At 37.5% G+C, this 24,476-nt stretch overlaps 1 protein-coding gene and 1 pseudogene across 1 annotated transcript; one reads left to right on the forward strand and one right to left on the reverse strand.

The window, feature by feature from the left end:
- The first annotated feature begins 11,009 nt into the window (after window positions 1-11,009).
- On the forward strand, window positions 11,010-11,611 carry LOC133098045 (securin-like; annotated as a pseudogene).
- Window positions 11,612-14,839: 3,228 nt separating this feature from the next.
- On the reverse strand, window positions 14,840-22,893 carry GCG (glucagon). The gene is made up of 5 exons (XM_061200732.1): window positions 22,828-22,893; window positions 19,746-19,846; window positions 18,119-18,280; window positions 16,344-16,481; window positions 14,840-14,987 (listed from the first exon to the last, which is right to left on the reverse strand). The coding sequence occupies exons 2-5, from the start codon at window positions 19,835-19,837 to the stop codon at window positions 14,840-14,842; spliced, it is 540 nt and encodes a 179-aa protein (XP_061056715.1). The 5' UTR covers window positions 19,838-19,846; window positions 22,828-22,893.
- Between the last annotated feature and the right edge of the window lie 1,583 nt (window positions 22,894-24,476).

A 24,476-nucleotide genomic window follows, 5' to 3' on the forward strand; every position in this document is an offset into this window, starting at 1 on the left:
TAATTTCCATCTCTTGTAAACTTTTTGATGAATTTGGTTTAATTAACCAAATTTTATTACCTGAATAGTGAGGCAGAGCCAGTGGCCTGAACTTCATGTCTGGTACTGGGCCATCATCTGGGCCAATGATATCTGTATAATCATGATTTCTAAACAATTTTGTTCCCTTGGTTTCTCTGTTATAAGAGGGTCATATTGCACAATCCACCCTCAGTTGGGTTGCCAGTATGTGGAAGATGGCGAGATTATTGAAAAGTCAAAATGACAAGGGAAGCATTTATCTGTAAGCAGACTTGAATGACCTCCTCTCTGCTATGGAGGGAGTGAGAGTTCCCTGTAAGTACCGGTAGGGAAGTCTTTGGAGAAGACTGTCAGTGATGTGAGGGGTTTGGAGACTTGGAGGCCAGGAGTTAAGGAGTATGAGAGCTTAGGGTAATAATTTTGTCTATTTGGGTGATCATTTATTGTTTAAAAGCTTGAGGAACATGTCTTTGAGTAGGCCATTGTACCTCTCTATAAGTCTGGTCACTTGGGGTCAGTAAGCTAGGTGGAAATTCCGTAAGATTCCATGTTCTGGATGGATCTTAGCTAGATGTAGGACATGATTGAACAGCTTGGGAACTGAAATGGTACCTTGATCTGACTCTACAATTTCTGGTGGGCCAAAGTGAATGAGTACCTGCTTAAGAAGGAGATTACATGATGGGAAGCAGCATTTCAGGAGGAAGCAGCCAGTAGGAGTCTGCCCCCTAATAGTGTCCCCTAATACTACGTTGCTTGTCCAACATATGGACCAGGGAGTTACAGCGACTTTCGAGAAATATTATTTATGTCACACTTTCCTCAGGCAGTAAAGGCGAGTGATGAATCAGGAACAACCTTGTGACAATTTTGGAAGGACTATGACATCTACAAGGCCATAAGAAACCTTGACTTTGCTTGGAGTGATGTTACGGCCGTCACCATGAATGGGGTTTGGAAGAACCTTTGCCCGCAGCTTGTTCATGATTTTCATGGATTTAGGAAGGTGGATGACGAGTCCAAAGAGGTCTTCAGCAACTTAATGACCCTCAGCAAGAAGCTGGAGCTAGATCTGCCAGAGGATGACTTCACTGAAATCCGTGCTGTGCAAGACGAGGAGCTTACTGATGAAGACCTGATGGAATTGGAGGCCCAGAGAAAGGACAAGGAGAGACAAGAGGAAGAAGAAGTAATCGAAGAACTGAAGAGATTCACGATGCAGGAAATGGCAAGGGGATTTTGTTTATTTGATGAGGCACTGTTAGTTCTTGAGGCACAGGACCCAAATGTAGAACAGTACATGAAGGTTGCAGCAGCCGTTCAGAATGCAATCCAGTGCTACCGTGTCATCTATGATGAGAAAAAAAGAGCTACAACCCAGACATCACCGGATCGTTTTTCCAGGAGGGCAGATAGGATTGAATCCAGCAAGGAACCAGACCCTGTGCCATCAACGTTCAGGCCTGAGTGAAATTGCAGCTTGCCCTCCGTCTCCTGTTGCTGATTATCCTTCAGCTCTACCATCTCCCACCTCCTCTCCCTCCTCCAGTCAGTAACTCTTCTTGCCTGTTCACTCGATGCCAGCCCCTGTATGCCAGCTGCTGTACTATACTGTAAGATTTTAAATGTTTTCTTTATTTTTTGTGTTTGTTTCTATGTATTATTTGTGTGAAAAGTATTACAAACCTATTACAGTATAGTACTATATAGCCAATTGTGTTAGTTGGGTACCTAGGCTAGCTTTGTTGGACTACGAACAAATTGGAGTTACGAACACACTCTCGGAACGGAACTCATTCATATGTAGGGGACTTACTATATCCACAATGGTGGTGTCATACCTACTAGCTCCAGGAGAGGGCGGTGGCCGTCAAATAAAAATCAGTTGCCATAGCAGTAGGGTCTATCGCCCCAGGGAACACGCTCCCACCTGGGAGCCTCCCAGAGTTTTGTCTGAGAGCAAAGGGGGCAATTACCTGCCACCATTTTGTCTAGAACCGGGGTGAGGAAGATGCTGTGCCTATTTGCCCAGTCAGTCACTACCTGATGCCCTGATGTGATGTGGTCCCATTCTGCTAGTGGGTATGGCATCTCTGGAGGAATAGTTGTTTCCAGGGCTATGTCTGGTACTCTGGGGTGTGGCTCATGTGGGGCCTTGGAACAGGTGCGTAACTTGGATAAAGAATCTGCAATGCTATTATAATGTGCTTTTGGTGTTTGTTTATGTGTGTGTGTGTGTGTGTGTGTGCGTGCGCGTGTGCAGAGATATATAAGTGACCACAATCGACATGTGTGAGCTGGCTATCTCCAGATGGAGGCATCCCAGAGAGGCTTTCCTTGAATCATGAAATTACCCTTTTGCCAGTGTCCAGGCCAGGCTGTGAACCCCCTGACGGCAGCCCAGGAGTCAGTAAAAATGCATATCCTTAAGAGTCTCTCTCCTAGCAGTTTCAGAATTATTATATAAGGGTTCAGAACAGGCCTCCCCAAGATGTGCTACTTTGGCATGTGGATTATTTTGAGCTAAAGGCAGTGGAGACCTTATAGGCTCAAGAGAAACTACTGTCCCTCCTTTAACTACCTAGAAGAATTTAGATTGGAGATTTTCCCCAGTAAAAGAGTTATTACCAAGAATCTCTCATGTATGTTGGGTTCCTGCATGTATGAAATGAAATTTGATTTTCTCCTGTTAATCTAATGTTAATTTAATTTTAGACCAGCCAGAAGAAGCTAGAAGAGCAAAGGAAAGTCTTTTTCTTCCCCAACAATTATGCTAATACTACTGGAAACAAACTTATCTTTATGAACTGAAACTCATTCTTCTTCTTTTACAATGGCTATACAGTTCCCTATTTCATGGATGTATCTTGATTCATTCAACTAGTATTGTATGGGTATTCAGGTTATTTCTAATTTTTTACAATGAATAATCAATATCCACAAAGAGTAACCTTGTACGTAAGTAGATTTTTATTTTTTATTTTATTTATTTATTTTTAAAATAAATTTATTTATTTATTTTTGAAATAAATTTATTTATTTATTTTTGGCTGTGTTGTGTCGTTGTTTCTGTGCGCGGGCTTTCTCTAGCTGCCATGAGCGGGGGCTACTCTTCATTGCGGTGCGTGGGCTTCTCATTGTTGTGGCTTCTCTTATTGTGGAGCACGAGCTCTAGCCGCAAAGGCTTCAGTAGTTGTGGCAAGTGGGCTCAGTAGTTGTGGCTTGCGGGCTCTAGAGCGCAGGCTCAGTAGTTGTGGCGCACGGGCTTAGTTGCTCCGTGGCATGTGGGATCTTCCCCAGCCAGGGCACGAACCTGTGTCCCTTGCATTGGCAGGCAGATTCTTAACCACTGTGCCACCAGGGAAGCCCTAGATTTTTATTTTTAAGTGTGTATCTTTAGGGTAAATTTCTAGAACTGGGGGCTGTTGAGGAAAAGGGCAAATGTCTAAGTAGTTTTGGTATATTGTCAAATACTCCTCCAGAAGGGGTAATGACATTTTGTATACTCATCTGCAGCATTTGAAAGGTTCTGCGTACCCACATCCTTGTCAACAGAGTGTATTGCCAAGCTTTTGAGTTAGAACTAATACGTTAATATAGTTTTATTTTGTTTTATTCATATAGATTTTGCATATTTAAATTTATTTATTAAGGCACAATTTATACACAGTGAACTGCATAGATCTTAAGTGCACATTTTGCCGACGTCTGATAAATGTGCATTTCCATGTAACCCACATCTTAATCAAGAAATAGAACATTTCCGTCATTTTCATTTTCTAGGAAGCTCTCTGGTGTCCATTCTACTCAGAACTCCCCACCTCCCTCCCCAGAGGCAGCCATTAAGCTATTCTACCACCATTGCTTAGTCTGTGCTGCTCTTAAGCTTCTTATAATAGAATCAAGTAGTATGTTCTATTTTGTATTTGGCTACTTTTGTGTAACATATTATTTGTGAGATCAATCATCTTGTTGCATGTATTATCATAATAATTTGTCCTTTTTATTGCTGTGTAATATTTCATTGTATGAATATACCAGTTTTTCTGTCCATTCTTCTGTTGGTGGACATTTGGGTTTCCAATATTTCGGCTATTAGGAAAGCTACTAGAACATCTTTGTTCAAATCATATACATACAAATACACATTTTTTTAATGGCTATGCAGTTTGCCCATTTTGTCAAAGTAACTTGATTCATTCAACCAGTATCCTATGGATAGATGTATGAGTATTTATGTTGTTTATAATAATGTTTCTTTTGGTAATATATATAGGGTACATATATGTTTAACTTTATAACAAATTGCCAAACTGTTTTCCTGTGTGCTCATCTCATTTTATACTATCATCCAGAATATATGAGACTTCCAGTGCCATATCTTTGCCACCATTTAGGCTGCTGGCTTTTACAAATTTGATATAAATGTGTAATGCATTAATTCCATTTTATTAAAATTTTATATGCAGCATGTGTGGAGATAATAATTTTTTTTCTTTTCAGATCTCTTAATATGGTACATTACATGAACAGATTTTCTTGATAATTTTGGAATAAATTGCATTTAATCATAGTGTATTAATATTTTTAATATGCTGTTGAATTCTATTTGCTGGGATTTTTAGGATTTTAAAATCAACTTCATAAATGAAATTAGCTCACAATTTTCTGGGTTTTTTCTTCTATCTTTATCAAGCTTAAGTATCAATGTTACACTCACTTTATAAAAAGAATTAGAACATTCGTCTTCTCCTTTTCTCCCCTTAGCCTCTGAAATAAGTTATGAAGTATTGTAATTACCAACTTCTTTGAAAGTTTGATAGAAGTTCCATGCAAAACCATCTGGACCCAGTGACTTTTTTTTAAAAAATAAATTTATTTATTTAATTAATTTATTATTTTTGGCTGTGTTGGGTCTTTGTTTCTGTGTGCGGGCGTTCTCTAGTTGCGGCGATTGGAGGCTACTTTTCATTGCAGTGTGCAGGCTTCTCACTGCGGTGGCTTCTCTTGTTGAGAAGCACGGGCTCTAGGCACGCGGACTTCAGTAGTTGCAACACACGGGCTCAGTAGTTGTGGTGCATGGGCTTAGTTGCTCCGTGTCATGTGGGATCTTCCCGGACCAGGGATCGAAACTTTGTCCCCTGCATTGGCAGGTGGGCTCTTAACCATTGCACCACCAGGGAAGTCCCTAGACCTGGTGACTTTTTATGAGATGATTCTTTGATATTTTTGTCCATTTCTTCTATGGAAATTGGTTTATTTAAGGTTTTTTTACCTCTACTAATGTCAATTTTTAAAATTACATTTTCTTTCAAATTTCATCACTCTCTTCTAGGTTTTCAAATACATTTTATTCTAATAAATCATAGACATTTTCAATAGTCTCATATTTGTTTTAATTTCATTTGTTTCAGTGGTTGTTTCCAAATTCATTTTATTTTATATATTATTGTTTCTTCTTATTCCTTGTTTGTACTGTAATATTTTTTTATATATTGCTAGATTAGATTCATCAATGTTTTATATAGGATTTTTTCACCTATGTTCAGTCAGATTGATCTATTGTGTTCCTTTTCTGTAAAATCTTTGTCAGATTTTTGTATCAAGGTTATCCTGGTCTCATAAAATGAGGTGGGAAATGTTTTATATTTGCTCCTTATTTTGAAGAATTTATGTAATATTGGTGTTTTTTCTTCCTTAAATGTTTAGAAGAATTCACCTGTTAAGCCATCTGGGCCTGGAGTTCTTTTCTGGAAAAGTTTTTTAAATAACAGATCCAATTTCCATAATAGACAGAGGACCATTAAGATTTTCCTATTATTTGTGTCTATTTAAGTAACATTTTTAAAAAGAATTTGTCCACTTTATCTAATTGTCAAATTTACCAAGCATAGAATTTTATGTACTATATACTTATTATCATTATATTGTCTGTAAGATCTTTAGAGATGTCCCCTTTTATTATAGGTATTGGTAATTTTTCCTCTTTTTGTCCTTGCCTAGTCTTGCTAGGGATTTATTAATTTTATTAATCTACTCAAAGAACTAACTTTTGGCTTTGTTAATTTTTAGTACCAATTTTATCTATTTCATTATTTTCTTCTAATTTTTTAAAATTTCCTTTCTTTTACTTTCTGAAATTTGCTGTCCTTTTTCCCCCAGCTTTTAGAGGTAAAAGCTTAGGCTATTGATTTCCAAACTTTCTTCTTTCCTAACAAATACATTTAAAGCTATGTTTTATTCTTAAATACAGCTTTAGTTGTATCTTTCATTTGTATTTATCTTATTTTCATTATAGGACAGTTCAAAAGTATTTTTTGATTTCCTTTATGATGTCTTTGACTGATGGGTTATTTAGAAGTGATTGCCTAGTTTCAAGCAGTTGTGAATTTTTAAGCTATCTTTTGTTTTTGATTTTTAACTTAATTCCACTATGGTCTGAATGATTTCAATCTTCAAAATTTGTACAATTATTTGTATAATTAAGGTTTTCTTTGTGGCCAACAATGTGGTCAATTTTTGTGACTTTTCCATTCCATTTTGAAGAACATGTATCCTCTTTCATCAGAATTCATAGTTCAATTTAGATCTATAAGATCTATCTTATTGATTATGTTGTTTAGGTCTCTGTATCCTAATTTTTTTCTTCCCTGACTCTATCTTGAGTTAAGAGAGGAGAGTTTACATTTCTTTTTATCAGTGTATTTCTGACTATTGCTTCTTGAATCTCATGTAGTTTCTGCTCTGTGAAAGTGGTTGATGTGTTATTGGGTGCATAAATATTAACAGCTGTTATAGATCTTCATTATGATTCGGAACACTCAGCATTTTAAAGTGTCCTTTTCCTTAATATTTTTTTGCTGGAGTTTTAACTTTTGGTGCCAATATTTCAACCCCTGCTTTCTTTTATATTTATATCTGCCTGGTTCATTCAACATGACTGCTTTATAGTCTTATCCCCATTATTTAACCTTAGTTCTATAATTAAAGATATAAAATGCTTGTATGAGTCTTATCTAAATGTGCTACAGTAATCTTTGTTGGGTGTTTTACTTTTATCACATTGAATTCAGAGGGAGTCCAGGGTTTTGCAAACCTGCTTGGACTTAGGCCAATGAAACTACAAAGGTGGCACTCAGTAAAATGTGGCTTGGGCATCTCAACCCTGACTGTGGTAATGCACCTTTTGATTCTAATTTCATACATATATTCATTCTTTTACCCTTCCTTACTAATATAATCCTGTTTTGTATGGGCTGCAACATATTCATCTGAAAGACAAAATTCCCTAGCCTTCCTTGTAGCCAGGATGAGGTCATGAGACACATTTCTGGCCAAAAAAAACAAAAATCAAAATTCTTCTGGAGATTCCTGGGAATGTTTTGCTTTTTCAAAATTTGTGCATTCCCTTCCTGATTGTCAGTTCTCCTTTTAGATACTTATTCTCATTTTCCTCCTCTTCGTCTTCCTCTTTATCCTCCTACCCATCCTTTTTTTCCTCTTTATCTTCCCTAAAAAATGGACAGGAAACTGGGAGATGGATCAGTCATTTTTCAAATTTGAGGTGACTGTGAGAGGAAAGCCATTTGCTAATGATGGCAAAGCAGAAGGATAAAGAACAGGTGTTATTGCTGATATGCTTACTTTTGGACTTCCTGCTTCTGGACTTCTTGTTTTGTAAAAAATATATATCCCCCTATTTAGTTCAGTCTCTGTGATTGGGTTTGTATTACACACAGGTAAACATAATATGTAACTAATACATTCAACTTCATTTCTAGGCCTGCAGTCCCCATCCTTAGCTTTATTTCCCACTGTCGTCCCTTAGTTTGCCTTTTAAACCTAAGGGAAGATTAATCTCTGATTCTGACCTTTGGCATTATTTTGGGCTTGACTCACATTTGCTGTTTTATGCTTCCCTTTTCCATTCACTCCAGCTAGGTGTCAGTTTCCTTAGCTGCCTACCTCCTCTCTTTTGTATCCCTGGTTCTGAAGGCTGCTGCTTAACTGGAGTGGGCATGGAGGTGTTCTCAAGCTTTTGACTTGGTGTCACAAGAACACATATCTGTTTAGTTTCTAAACCAAACTTCAGTTCCAAATGGAGCCTGTTATGTCACCTGTGATACATTGGTATCAGAGTAAAGGCAACAATTTGCATAAAAGAAACCATGGTGGACATTGTAGAACAACCTTTTTTTAACAAAAATAAATTTATTTACTTATTTATTATTTATTTTTGGCTGCATTGTGTCTTTGTTGCAGCATGCGGGCTTTCTCTAGTCGTGGTAAGCGGGGGCTACTCTTCGTTGCGGTGCGCGGGCTTCTCATTGCGGTGTCTTCTCTTGTTGCAGAGCATGGGCTCCTCATTGCGGTGGCTTCTCTTGTTGCGGAGCCACGGGCTCTAGGCACGTGAGCTTCAGTAGTTGCAGCACGTGGGCTCAGTAGTTGTGGCTCGTGGGCTCTAGAGTGCAGGCTCAGTAGTTGTGGTGCACAGGTTTAGTTGCTCCGTGGCATGTGGGATCTTCCTGGACCAGGGATCAAACCCGTGTCCCCTACACTGGCAGGCAGATTCTTAACCACTGTGCCAGCAAGGAAGTCCCATAGAATAGCCTTGAGCTGGTTAGCTCAGAACTGTGAAAAATACAGTCCATTGATCTTATCAGTTGAATGCCTTAACAATCCACAAAGCCATCGCCTACCTAAAACATCAAGCAAATATACGAACAAAAACCCTACTCAGAAAGAACTTGTGCAGCCTATGAGTCTTCCCCTTTCAGATGCTTTGGAGGAAAACATGTTAGTTTTGGTTCTGGAGAAGTTGACTGACATAATCTTGATACATACAAAGGTAACTTCTGCACTGAGTAGCTCCATAATAATGATCTTAGGATGGATACTTCAGGATCCTATTATTACTGAGAACTCATTGTAAGACAAATACAGAGTTATAAACAAAGACTTCTGAAAGATATGGTGGTGATTAGGCACTTTTACTCTAATTTTTTCTCATGAGGAATTTAGGCCCAGGCAGATTAAATTACCTGCTCAGGCTCCCACAGCTGGCACTAAACCTACTTAGATAATGCTAATCTTAAATTTTCTATGCAGATCAGGAAAAGCTTGTCATTATGTAAATGGGTGAGAGGATTATTACAGATATTACAGATATTACTCCTTTTGGTCAAAGTATATAAGTAATTTATAAACTTTAGAAACTTATTGGTGGGTAATTGGGAAATTCTGGCTTACAGGCACTTTAGAGACAGAGAAAGAGGATCCAACTCAAATTGATGTCAGCATCATTTTGGCATAATACATTCCTCCTTTCTGTCCCCTTTTTAACAACTAAAAACCAGCATCCATTTGTGAACAAAAGTACGCCTGTAGAGTTGTGGGATCGAGCACCATATGTCAAGGGACCTGGAAGGAGTCTCTCCCAACTGTGCATCTGGCAAAAGGAAGACAGACCTTTGTACAGTCTGCGAACCAGCAGGAGCTGGTGAACCTGCCCCGACACCCCTTGGCGGCAGTTGAGGAAAACCTGGAGAGTGTTGACTTGGGCAGCCATCCAAGATAAGAGAGACTTCGTAGAGGTCTAGCCTTCCTGAGGGGCTATTCCAACACTCCACTGGAGCAAAAACAAAAACAAAAAATAAAACCAAATTTGGATGCTTTGGAGAGGGTGAGAGGAGCCACCCAGCTCTGTCCCTCCCACAGCGCAGGGCTGAACTAACTGGTGACAACCTCTCTTGGGGGAGAAAAGGTGAGTGGTGAATGAGTGCCTGGCTACCCCAGCTGTGTGGGAAGCTACTGGAGAAACCCATTTCTCTCCAGCAGGTACCCACAGTACTGAGGGGAGGACATCCATGACTGGAGGATGAGAGGAGATGAGGAGAGAGGCAGATAAGAATATCAAAGGGCATTAGAGAGTCCTGCTGACTGCTTTCAGGACTCCAAAGGAAGCCTGCCTGCAAGAATCCCCCCCATCAGAACTGCAGGCATCCTCAATGCCCCAATTACTAAACACACACCTCGCCCCACTCTTCTGCTGGCTCCTTGTGTGGGCTCCCAAGGGTGGCAAATGGAGTGTGCTCAGAAAATCAGACCGAAGTCTGTGGGCAAGGGAGAAATCACAAACTTGAGCTGTAGTGCTACTTTTTGGAAAAAAGAGATAGGTTTTCAGCAGCTCACCTGGTGAGTAGTAAGAACCAGAGAAGGCATAAAAGCTTAAGAATTCTGCCACAAGAGGGAGCAAGAATTGTGGAGTTGGTGTGTCCATACAAGGTCAGAGAAACCCCAGATATAATAGGACAAAGTATCAATGTATCTCACCTGACGGGAACTAGTAAAGATTTGTGGGTGATTCTGCTACTTCAAATGTGAAATCAGCAATGCAGAACTCCAAAAACATGAAGAATCAAGGAAATTTGTCATCATCAAAAGATAACAATAATCTCCAATTACCAAACTCAAAGACATGGAATTTTGCAATTTACTCAATGAAGAATTCAAAATAGCTCAATGAGCTACAAGAAAACACAGTAAGACAATTTAACAAAATCAGGAAAACACTACATGAACAAAATGAGAAATTTAACAGAGATAAAAATCATAAAAAAGAACCAAACAGAAATTCTGGAGCTGAAGAATCTAATGAATGAAATGGAAAATGCAATAGAAAGCATCTATAGCAGAGTAGCTACCATAATTTGTTAACAAACACATAATATAAAAAGACATAGCTTGTGACATAAAAAATATAAAAGTCGGGGAGTAGAAGTGTAGAGTTTTCATATGTGATTGAAGTTAAGTGGCTATCACATTAAAATGAACTGTTTTTTCCATAAGACGTTTTATGTAAGCCACCTGGCAACCAGAAAACTAAAACCTAGAGTAGATTCACAAAAGATAAAGAAAAGGGAATCAGAGTGGAAAATCAAGAAAAGCAGTCAGAGCAGAAAAAGAGACTGAGTCTTGCTTAATCCAGAATGACTACTCTGATCTTTGTTATTAAGGAAAATGGAGAACCAGGCATCCGTGTGGCTTCTAAGGAGAGACTGAAGCTGGGGTCTAGGACTTCAGTCAAAGTTTTAGATGGGAGATCTTGGGTTTCAACATCACATGTTTGCAAAATGTTTGATTTTCCAACAGCCTTACCTAAAGCCACCAGAAAGTCTTTAGGAACTGTCAACAGAGCTACAAAAAAAGCCAGTAAAGACTAAGAGATGCCTCAGAGACAAACTTCTCTGCCACAAAGATGACCAAAAGCACTGTTAAAGAAAAAGCTCTGTTCCTGCCTCAAATGATACCTATCCAGAAATAGAGACACATTTTCCCTTCAATCCTCTAGATTTTGAGGGTTTTGACCTGCCTTAAAAGCACCAAATTGGACACCTCCCCTTGAATGGAGTGTCTCTCATGATTCTCAGTGAGGAGAGGAAACTTGAAAAGCTATTATACCTTGGGCCCTGTTCACCTTTGAAGATTCCCTCTTCATCAGGGGGAATCTAATCTGTTGCAGTTTCTTTCAAGCAATTTGTCAACTCTGGATGTTGAATTGCCACCTGTTTGCTCTGACTTAGATATTTAAATTTCTTATCACTTTATACTTTGTGTGTGCTTTTGTATTAATAAGTAATTTTTTTGTTTAACAAGAAGAAAATGGAAAATCACTAATTTAAAATGGTAAGCAGATACAGAGGAAAAAAGAAACAACGGAACTACAAAACACCTAAAAAGCAACTAATAAATGACATTAATAAGGCCTAACATATCAATAATTACTCTAAATGTAAATGGAATAAATTCACCAACCAAAAGTCACAGAGTGTATAAAGGGATTAAAAAAACAAGACCTAACCATATGCTGCCTATAGGAGGCTCACTTCAGCTTTAAGGACATATATAGGCTCAAAATGAAAGGATGGAAAAAGATAATCCTTGCAAGTGGAAACCAAAATAAAGTGGGGGTGGCTATACTTATAATAGACTTTAAGCCAATACAGTAACAAGAGACAAAGAAGGTCATTATATAATAATTAAGGGGTCAATTTATCAAAAAGATATAACAATCATAAAAATATAGATACTCAACAATGGAACAGCTGAATATATTAAGCAAATACTAACATATCTGAAGGGAGAAATAGACAACAATATAATGATAGCAGGGGACTTCAATATCCTACTTTCAGCAATGGATAGATCATCTAGACAGAAAATCAAGAAGGAAATGTTAGACTTGAACTATATATTAGACTAAAAGGACTTAACAGATATTTATAGAGCATTCCATCCAACAGCAGCAAAATACACATTCTTCTCAAGTGCACATAGAACATTCTCCAGGATAGGTCATATGACAGGTCACAGAATAAGTCTTAGTAGATTTAAGAAGATTGAAATCATACCAACTGTCTTTTCTGATACCAATGATATGAAACTAGAAATCAACAACAAGAGGAAAGCTGGAAAGTTTACGAGCATGTGGAAACTAAACAACACACTCTTGAACAAACAATGGTTATCAGGACCTAGGGGGTGGGGAAGTTGTTATTAAAGGTTACACCTTTGCAACTAGAAGATGAGTGAGTTCTGGAGATCTAATGGGCAGTATGGGGATTATAGTCAATAATACAGTATTACATACTTCAAAATTGCTAGGAGACTAGATCTTAAATGTTCTCACTACAGAAAAGAAATGATAATTGTGTGACCTGACAGAGGAGTTAGCTAAAGCTCTGGTGGTAATCATATGGCAATATATAAATGTAAATAGACATGTTCACCATAAACAAACACAATGTTATGTGCTTATTATATCTCAATAATAAAAGAGAGAAAGAGAGTTGGCAATGCTGTCTCTATGCAGCAAAGAAATGTCTCTGACACGGCAATCAGCATCAGACTGGCTCAAGATACTGGACACTGCAGGACAGGGAGATAAGAGTATAGGGTATGATAGACAAATTTAAATGCCTGCAGGTGCCAGGCAAGTAAAATGTATAAATAAAGTGGACTGGGGAAAGTGGCTACCTGTGTACATTATCTGGTTGTGAATGTATAACATGCACAGGTGTGTGTGTGTGTGTGTGTGTAGGGGGCACAATAGTGAGCTGAAAAGCATGCGACCATTCAGAAGACGGCAGCTGGCTCTCAGCTTCAGAAGACATTTGTTTTGTGGGTCTAATATTTCCTGAGGACCTAATTTTTCAAGAAATGTAAGAAGTCAACATTTTAATGTAAAATGCCTTGATTTTTCAATGTTGGCTAAAAACGTTAAAGCACTGTGTAACAACTTAAAACGTGAAACCATGGCTGGGCATCAGATTTGGCTTATGGGCTACCAGCTTAGGAAGCAGGGGTATTTGGAAGGAGTGGGAGCACAAAGAAGAGAGAAAACAGACCATGGTGAAGAAGCTTGACATTTTTATTTAGTCTATCTTTTATATATTGAAAGCTGAGCATTTTTATGACAAAAGTTTCAAGAAGAAAGTTCTCTTTCAGTTTCACAACTGCGGCTACCAGTCCTTCCCTTATCCTATTATTATAATGCAGATATGTTGTGATTGGAGTAATTTATATATACAAACTATATCATAGAACAACAGTTTCATTGCTAAGTGTAAGCAGGTTAGGGTACTTCATCCAAAATAAGAAGAAAATAAGAGAATTCTGCATTTTTTTTATTTTAAAGCTGACATTTTAGCACTATTTTGACAATGGTTTATTTATTTATGATCTTTTGGTTACACAATATTAAAAGGAAATTCATTTATTGGCATGCAAAGCAATATGGCTTTAGAATACACCTCTTAAATTTACAGATCTTAAAATTTCAAACATCCCACATGGCTGGCAGGTGATGTTGTGAAGATGATCTTGAGTAATGACACACTTACTTCCTGGAGATTAAAAAAAAAGAGAAAATGACTTAACAGTATAATACACAGATGATATAGTTAACTTATCCAGGAAATAATTCAATGATTTATTTTGATCAAAGTTATTTATGTCTTTTCATCTTATATATCCCTTTGTCTTTTGGACTTTTCAAATATTTACATTTGAAGATGGCTTATCCTAAAGTGTCCCTATCAAGAAATATAAAGTGGGGCTTCCCTGGTGGCACAGTGGTTAAGAATCCGCCTGCCAATGCAGGGGACACGGGTTCGTGCCCCGGTCCAGGAAGATCCCACATGCCGTGGAGCGGCTAGGCCCGTGAGCCACAACTACTGAGCCTGCGCGTCTGGAGCCTGTGCTCCGCAACGGGAGAGGCCGCGACAGTGAGAGGCCCGCGCACCGCGATGAAGAGTGGCCCCCGCTCGCCGCAACTGGAGAAAGCCATCGCACAGAAACGAAGACCCAACACAGCCAAAAATAAATAAGTAAATTAATTAATTAAAAAAAAAGAATTATAAAGTGTATGAATAATTATAAAAAAAGCGATTACAACCTACCAAGATAAGTGGTTAATTTTGGCATTTAAATTTTTACTGCTATGCTTATTACATTAAGTATTTAATACCATATATACTGGTATTTTACTTTGTGCCAAAATTTCAACATACATAGCAATTTGCAATGTGTTCCGAATGCCTTGTCACTTATTGACACTCAGGAAATGTGTTTGGAATAAATGAGTGAATGGATAAAATTGTAATGACAGAAAACAAATATAATAATGTACTCTTGAATGATTCATAATTTTGATTATATACCAAGAGAGTAAAGACTCTCTCCCCACATAGGAACAACCTGTAGCAGTATGATAATGTTTATGAAAGTGTTGATGGTTTTCAGAATGAACTAAAATAAATCACCTGTCAGTAATTTTTGTCTGAAGCAACCAGTTTATAAAGTCTCGGGTGGCAAGATTATCGAGAACCGTGTTCATCTCATCAGAGAAAGAGCCATCGGCGTGTCTGCGGCGGAGTTCTTCAACGATGGTGACTTCCTCTGGGAAACTGAGAAAAAGAGAGGTAAAATCAGTACTTGGTTAAACGTTTCAAATAAATGCTTATTGGTTGCCTATCACTGGTAACATGTGTAAGCATCACTGAGAAAACCATATGTTTCTATTTACAGAGGGCCTATCACAAAAAGCCTCATAGAAACTTGCATATCAGAAAGGGAATTAGGTAGAATAGCGCAGAGCTGGGACCTGAAACTAAGGCCTTTTCCATATTCCAGCTGCTTCAAAGATTTTAGTGTATTGCCAACACAGAAGTTATTATTGAGCCTATTAATTTGTTTATAATTCATAAAAATATATTCTAGCCTGTAAAACTAGTGATTATCAAAACAGCCTTGCCAAGTGCAGTATTAAGGGATTAAACCTTAGTCTATATCAGATTTTCTCTTCGATTGATTTATTTAGCAGAATTTTTGGTATCCCTTTAAAACACTGTAAAATAGTCTCAAGTGTAAGTGACTATTTTCCCACTGATTTTGTAAATTTGATCGTGTAAGTGACTCTTTTCCCATTGATTTTGTAAATTTGATTGTTAATGTTTTAAAAATCAGCAACAATACTAGTTCCCTTTTGCCTCGACAGCTCTTTAAAGTCTCACTAAAAATAAAAATAGAGTGGAACATGAATTTCCTGCTTCTCATAATTCAAATGTCAATCAAAATGGTCACAAGAAAATGGGATGGTTCAGGGGTCTGTTTGGTTGTGGTAAAATCCAAGAAAGTACCTAAAGGTCTTGGGCGTATTTTCAGCTGTGATAATTTAATGGTTATCTTTATGACAGTCCCATAAAAAATGGCCACATTGTTAAATATATAGATGTTGCCACATATCTGTATTTTGAATGTCATTTCATTAAACGTCTTAAGTTTAATTCCTTTCAGTCTTTATCACATTTTTACCTCAATACTTACTAACACATAAATTATGTAAATATTTAAAGTGAAACTAAGTTTTCTGCATTATTTCTTCTTTTCCCTTATCCCTAGTTTTCCTGGACAGTCCTAGTTTAAGCTTATTCTCCTGGTGTAGTTATCAAAAGCACTCTGTTTATTCTCAAAAGTGTCCTGGATTGGCAAATTAATGCCCTAATTATAATACAACTATAATGGGGGATAAAAAAGTAACCTGTTTGACTCTATTATTAATACTTGCTAACAGAGATAAAACAGATGAGACTTTTGTAAATTGTCTCCCACCAACAGGAGTTATTTCTTTACTCTGTGAGACTATACTAATGGCTTCTGTAATGCAGATCCATATATAGATAACCGTATTCTAAGTTTTTCACATCAAGCAAAAAAAAAAAAAAAAAGAAGAAGAAAAGTTAAGTAAGAATGTACAGACTTACCCTCGCCTTCCTCGGCCTTTCACCAGCCAAGCAATGAATTCCTTGGCAGCTTGGCCTTCCAGATAAGAACTTACATCACTGGTAAAGGTCCCTTCAGCATGTCTCTCAAATTCATCATGACGTTTGGCAATGTTATTCCTGAAAGAAATGTGAAAGTTAAATTGAAGATCTGTCTCTTTAGCAATATGGTTCTCACCTATAAGCAAGCAGTGGCAGCTTTGGGTTCGGGATTCTGTGTGGCTTTGAGAGATGAGGGTGGGTAGAGGACTTGTCTGGAAGCTACATTAATTATCTGGAGTGAAGGTTGATGGGGGGCTAATAAAAATTATGGGGGGCTAAGCTCCCTCACTCCACCTAGTGACCCATTTTCACCCGCCCTGCTTATCTGTGCCATTGACTATTAAAGCAGCATTTTCTTCAGTCTCAATGTATAGGGGCTATCCACTGTGCTATGCTATCTGCAAACAAAACAGCAGCTTGTCATTAGTACATACGGGGTCAGAGTTAGTTAACTGAATCAAGGGAAAGCAAAGGAGCATCTCAAAATGTCATCAAAAGACCACATGATATTGGATTAAAGGAAATGTGTGATGGGCTAGCAGTGAGGAAAGCTAAGAAGATGACCCCGTATCACCCTCAAATGTGTACAGAGTGCTCTGTGGAGGTGGTTGACCAGATAGATGGTCAGTTGTTCCATCATATATTAGCCCTGGAAGGTTTCATCTTAAACACAACAGAAACTGCCTGGGAGCTAGGATTGTTTTACATTAGTTTACCAAGTCGTGGCATTCTCTTTCTAGAAATGAAGACAGTTGTTTGCATTTTTTCAAATATGTGATTTCTCCCATTTCACCAATGGCCCCATCTGTAATCCTTAACGAGGACTTCTCTCAGTGTCTTCTCTGACCATGACCGCCATCTTTCCTGTACTCTCCAGTTTAAGGATTTTTGGTCAACAGCTCTCTTTTATTCTTCCTGCTGGCTCGTTTCTCTCTGTCCCCCTTCTCCATTCTATCCAGACAAATTTATTCCCTTTTCCTGATTTTTAGATTCCTTCAGCTACTTTGTCTGCATAACTCCCTTCCCCTTGTGGGTCACCCTCCAAAGAAATTGTGAAATTCCACCATCCCTGTGAAACGCTTGCGGCTGATTTCGTCCAGTAGCCTGGATGCAGCAAAAAAAACCCTCGAAACTGTCAAAGGAAGTCCAGCATTAAAATGTATGCCTTGCGATAGGCTTGTGTTCTTATATACCTTCTTCTCTATGCTGTGCAGCTAGGCTGTAATTTTAAATGTGTATCTTGGATTGTATTCTACAAGAAAAAGACTGCATCTGTTTCCATTCCTTACCATGACTAACTTGGCTAGAGGATACTTTGTGATCATAGTCATGAGTTTGAATCCTACAAGGGAATGTTGAATTTGCTCTTATCTTTTGGCCAGGGATTAGATTTCTAATCTTGCAGGTCCATAAAAGTCAGCTTTCAATTTTAAAGGAAAATGGGCATGAGAGTGAATATTGCTAAGACCACAGTTGGGAAAATTTAAATTCTATGTCCCATTGGAGGGTGGGTAAGAGCTTTGGAGGGATGAGGGGTGGGACATTCAGAGGCACATTAGGAAGGATAGCATCACCAACCTTGAAAATCATCAAAATTGAAAGAGCTTATGGGCACTATTTGATATGCACGATAACTTAAGAAAGTCAGGAGGAATTTTAGACATATTTAAGTAATACATTTGTGTGCAAATTTCTGATCAGGTTCAGACTCTTACTTATTCCTCTTGGTGTTCATCAACCACTGCACAAAATCCTGGGCACGCCTGGAGTCCAGATACTTGCTGTAGTCACTGGTGAACGTGCCCTGCGAGTGGCGCTTGTCTTCATTCATCTGATCTGGATCATTGAGCGGGTCGGTCTGGGGAGCTGGGAATGATCTGTGAAGAAGAGTGACTGGTGCAATTAAATCTCTCCTCAAGAGTAGATTCACTTGAGAAGCAGCTTCTCTACAAAATACAGAACCACATGAAGTTGGAAGGCAGGTTCCTTGAGTATTTCAGTTGGCAGTTCAGAAAGACCTTAATTTGCCATGGGAATCCCATGGTTTTACCAGAGTTGAATGCACTCCGATTTGGAATTCTAGCAATTGATTTTTCAACTGGCTTCTTTTTTCTGAAATAGGATTAAATAAATCTTTTTTTAACAATTTCATCTACTCGTAATGATGTTAATAATGCCAGAAGAGAGCAACGTCTTGAATATTTTAAAAGAGTGAAGAATACCAAACCATTTTTTGGGGGGCAGCAGATTTATGTTCCGAATTCTGTTTCGCATATATTAATATAAAAAAGTAGCTCCATTACCAGGCTATGTGGTAGCTAATGGTGAAGGAAAGACAATTAAAAATTTGAAGAAAGGCAAGAAAAAGCCCACTTGCTAATTTGAAACTGTGTAGTGGATAATCCACATGCCAGTAATCAACAGTTGGTTGGCACGGCTATGTGGGGAAATATTCAATATGATTAAAACTCAAAAATAGAAATGAGATACTATTTTTACCTATCAAATTAGCAAGGATTAAATACCGAGGAGGATATTGTGAGAGGAGTATTTCTATAATGCTGATGGGAGTGTGCATGTGTATGACTTTTCTGGAAAGCAAGTTGGCAAGATAAAAAATTTAAGCTCATTCAGATCCTTTGACATGATTATTTTACTACTAGAAATAAATCCTCAGAAAAATAGTAAGAAATGTAGGAAGAAATGTTATTTGCAGCATTCTTTGTGGGAAAATTTGAAGAACCCTTATGTACTCAATAGAGCAGGAGTAGCTAAATAAATATTGTGTATTTATGAGGTGAAATAGTATGTAGCCATTAAATACCATACACTTAATAGATATTTGTAATGATATAATAAAAATAAGCTAACAATACAATGCTAAGAGACAGAACATAATACAAAGCTGTAACTGATCGGGATATATTTATACACAGTACAGGCATATTTTCTATAATGAACATGTATGACTTTTACAATTAGTAAGAAACAGTGTTAATTTTTAGAAAGGAATAAAAGAGGAAAAGTTGGTGTGAATAATTAAAATGACCTACTCTGCCGTGTGAGTAATGAATGAAAGGGGAGTATTAGCTGAAGATTTCAAAGAGCTATAATTTCCCATGTAACATATTTTTCAACATTGCCCACCCCTTCGGTTATGAAACAACATACTCTGATCTGTACTCTAGAAAAGCCTTTATCACAATGCTACTTTAAACATTTGAAAATTGTGCAGAGTATTTACTCTAAATTACTGAGTAAATTGCTGTTTACTAATCACAGTTATCTCGGGCTGTATTCTAACCATAGTGCTATGTTAGTTCAAGTTGAAAGATTTAATACCTGGATTTCTCCTCTGTGTCCTGAAGGGAACGTTGCCAGCTGCCTTGGACCAGCATTACAAGCAATCCAGCCACAAAGTAAATGCTTTTCATTTTTGCTGCCTGTTGGAACACAGAGTCAAGGGAAAGATAGAGACCCTCAACCATATTTAAACCAGTCAGACTAAATTAGTTCAATTTTGAGTAAGTAAATATTATAAATAGAACAAAAAGCTAGTCATCAATTTTATTCTGATTATATTTCTAGTAATTTTAAATATTAGATTATATTTTTCCTGCAGTTCTTTTTTTTTTTTTTTTGGTGGCTAGAAAGAATACAAAAGATGTGTAGCACTATGAAGCTTTTTCATTAGTGTAGGACACTTCTGTTAATGATTAGAAGGCTCACTTCCAGACTTGAAATTAAAAATGTCCACGATAAACATTGAAAATACCCACTGTAGATGATATGCTACATATGGTTAGCCTGAATGGCGCCTTATCCGTAATGCCACCCTCTTCACTATCAGTCTGGCTTTCAATTAATAGTCCTTCACTTCCAAGCATTTACATTATACTGCATTTCAACCATCTTAAAGCAGCCTCAGGCTACAACTTGGCATACCAGCTGTCGGTTCAGATGTATTATTCATTTATATTTTAAATAGTGTAACTTGGTCTAGACTTTGTAATTATAAAGCGGCCAACAGATTTGAGGTATTTTAGGGTGCTTTGACCTGTTCTAAATTAAAGGAAAAAAAATCATTTTAAAGACAAGCAATTTGCAACAAGAACTAATGCTTCTGGCAACTTGAACAATCACAACTAAGAAACTAAGAGATCACTGTCATAAAGAAAATTAATGCTTGCTTCTGAAGTCTTGGAAGTCCCCTGGTTGTTTTATAATTGGACTGAGTCCAGGACGTGTCATTCACTGCTAGTGACACCCTAGACCAGGTTGTAGAATACCTCGCATCATAAGCAGATGCCTCATGAAGCCATGGGATGCCAAGGACATCATGATGCAGTGTGGATGGGGGGGGTGGGACCAACATGAATGTGGCCAGAATGTCCCCGCAGGACAAGCACCCCTATTTTCTGAATGAAAACCTCAAGTCCAGTGTTTGTCATGAACTTCCCTCTGCTTCTTTCAACCGACCGTGTTTACTTTGAGAAGTGGGGATTTCAATCCAAGTTTGATCATACTTATCCATAAAATATTTGAATGAGTATTTTTAGCAAATGGCATTTGGTTTGAAATAAGTATTTTATAAATATTGTCATTTTAAACTATCAGTCTTTTCTTTAACATCTTAGCCATACTTACTATCTGTCTTTGGCACTAAAACATGGAGACTGTAATACCTGCGTGATATTTTTTTTCCTTTGAAATATTAACTCTTTTTCGATTAAGAGGTCAGTTAGACAAAGCAACACAATAGGCATTACATATTCATCCTTCTTCATTCATCAACATTCAATTACTAATTTGGCATTTTGCTGTGCTTCAGTTTATCTGGTTGGCAAACTTTGGAAACCTTGCCAAATATATAGGCAGGGTCTTCTGATTATAATTTTTAATGATAAATTTATGCTTTCAGAAACTTAAAAATTAAAGCAAGCATTTCTCTTTAGGATTACGTCATTGTTGGAAAGTCAATTGAGAACTGTAATTCCTTCCACACAATGTCCCTAACGGTTTTACAGTATCTTCTATGATGTCCTCTGGAGGCAGATACGGAGCAGGTGGTTTTCTGCCCCTGAGAGAGCTGGTAGAAGAAACAACCATACAGAAGAGAATGCTCGAAGTCCTCTCCAGGCAACAGAATGAGCTCTACTGAAAGAAGTAACTGATTTTTAAAATTGTATTTATTCATTGTGTAAAAGTCAACAGAATTGTGAAACATTTAAGAATAAGGTTGTTTGAATACCACGACTTGAGAAAGCAAATATTTGCGTTATTTTGGTATCAAACTCTTATTCAATAAGAGAAGACTTTCCAATTACTTCCCCACCCCTGCTTTAGGCAGCCTACAGAAAGAATCTGCAGTTTTATAAGAACCTTACATTTCCACTCAAATTTAAAAGGAGATATGGTACCAATAGTATTTCCTGAATAGAAAGTCTTTTAGAAAGATTAATCTTTGACCTAGGCAAGGTGACATACAGTGTATCCCTAAATATATTGGTGCTTTAGGCCAAATACTTTTAAAACTGGCTAGATCATTTCCTCTCACAGGTGTTAATTAGTGTGTGGAAAAGAAACCATACCACGTACTCATTTACCCATTGAGGATCTTCATAAAAGTGTTCTTTGTCCTTAAGAGCTTAAGTAGGTACTTTAGAACATCTGATTTTCTTTTTTAATGGTATTTACTATAATTTCATTTTTGAATGTAAACATTTTAGATATTTTATTTATTACTATTGGTCCTCAATACATAGTCAGTAATTATTAATCTATGCTTTTACTCAGCTCCATCCACAGAATTCCCAGTAATCGATGATATTTGCTCTCTGCACAAAATATGCTATGTCTTATTTACAAAGAGCTGATTTCATGGACTTTGATTTTTTGATAGCCTTATCAGCCTTATTTGAATATTTGAATGATGATGTTAATTCTGCTCTTTTGGAAAACCATATGTTTTCATTGGTAAGGAGCAATTGCTGTTATAACCTCTCTAATGGACACATTTCTGCTGAATTTAAAAGACTGCTTCTGTTCACAATAGTACACACATTTATCAAATCCAAAGAAAAATATTTGTTTTTCAAAATGTTACCACTTATTTTTACAATGAAGTTCTCATAACAGTTAAGTCTTGTAGTAAGTGCATTGATTTGAATCTTTGTTTATCTTTCTATTTTGTATCTTTGCATTGAATTATTTCTTCAACTCACTTTGCGGCTACAGTATGTTGAAGTTTATGTAAATGCATCTTATATCACTTTTTCATCTCAACTCTGCCCTGTGTATTATAGTAATAAAGTATAAGATGAAAAAACAGCACTATAATTCATAATACTTTGCCCCCTTATGAATACTTAACTGGACCCCAAACAGGATTTTCAGTCTTACAATCTGTCAGTATTAATCTTACCTTCTGACACCAGGAGGTGGGACAGAGCAGGTGCAGAGAGAGCGAGCCCTCTTTTTGGGACTTTGGTGTGCGGTGTCCTGAGCTCTGTAGTTCTGCACCGAAGCGCATTGCTTTTATATCCTCTCCAGTGTTGTTTAGCCTCACAGATATTACGCTGACAATATAAATTTTTCATCTGTGAATAATGGGTTTTTGTTACAAACAATTTCACTCGCTCACTCACTTTGCTCATCTGCATTCTACGTTTATATTGGGTGGGAAGTCAGAGACCAGGAAACTTTTTATTTACTCTTGTCTTTTTTTTTTTTTTGCTGAGAATGATGGAAAGGGCAGCTTGGAGATTCACCTTTCACTCTTGATCAGGCATGAAAATCACTTAAGTACTCTAAAGTGAATTTTTATGCTGCAGACAAAAGAACGTGAAATTACATAGTCCGTGGCCAACCCACTTTGAGCATAGCCTTATTCGAGGGTCTTATAAGCCCCTCTTTGCTATTTAGTTATGATGAATTTATCTTAGTATAATAATCTATTCATCTTTTCATCTACCCAAATAATAAATCACTCACTCAAAACATACTTATTAAGAATCTTCTCATCTACACTATACGAAATCAATTTGTATTAATTACTGTATTTCTTACTGTATTATTTTGGTGGGGAAGTTTAAAGAATATCAGTTAAGACCTAATGTGTCCTGTTGTTAAAAATGGGATTCAGGAAGAAAGGATAAAGCAAAGTGAGGATTAAACATCCAAGATAGGTGATGCTAATAAGACAGGGTCTAGTATTTCTTTTTCCTTCTAATGGATATTTAAAGGCTAACTCTGCTGATAAGAGAGTTGGACACTGATTTACAAAAGAATGAGTTACTATGTATACTGTCATATTTACTGAGCTTTGTGATCTGCCACTTAGGACTTCAGTGACCTATGGGATTTAGCAGATATGAGTCTGGTCACCTTAGAGAAAGAGAAAAATGGGAAATGATCTGGACAGACAGCATGACGACAGTGTTGGTGTAATTAGATTTTAGTTTGGCTGCTATAAACAAGCTGTGTGGCCTCAGTCAAGTCACATACTCTCTTTATGCCTCAGCTTCCTGTTTGGAAATGAGAGTGTTGGTTAAATGACTCTTCTAAAATAAAAATTTGTTTTCATTTGACCAAATCATTGCAACATGTGTTAACTAGATTCCAATATTCTAATATAATCGACTGCATGGTGAAACTTGTACAGAAGTAAATCCTTGTGATAACTGTAGAAACATTCCCAATGAATTTAAACTGTTCACTTTGTGGATTGGACCCACTGTTGGATGTAGAGCTATTTAAAGGCCATAGAGATCAGTTCTCTGTGAAACTGGGGGACCTCAGGAAGAAGTATTTGTGCTGGTGATTACTGATGGTATATCATTAATGTTAGCCTTGCTATTCGAAGTGTGGTCCAAGGACCAGCACCACTTGGGAGTTTGCCAGAAATGCAGACTCTCAGGCCCAAGCCCAGACTTAGTAAGTAATTTGCATTTTACCAAGATTCCCAGGCAATTCATATGTATATTAAAGTTTGAGAAGCACAACTGTGTAAAATACATATCTCATTTTCTTCACCTTCTCCCCGTGCTTGCTCGTGTTTTGACCTGAGGACGG

Source organism: Eubalaena glacialis, chromosome 1, assembly GCF_028564815.1.
Source record: "Eubalaena glacialis isolate mEubGla1 chromosome 1, mEubGla1.1.hap2.+ XY, whole genome shotgun sequence".
Taxonomy (NCBI): domain Eukaryota; kingdom Metazoa; phylum Chordata; class Mammalia; order Artiodactyla; family Balaenidae; genus Eubalaena; species Eubalaena glacialis.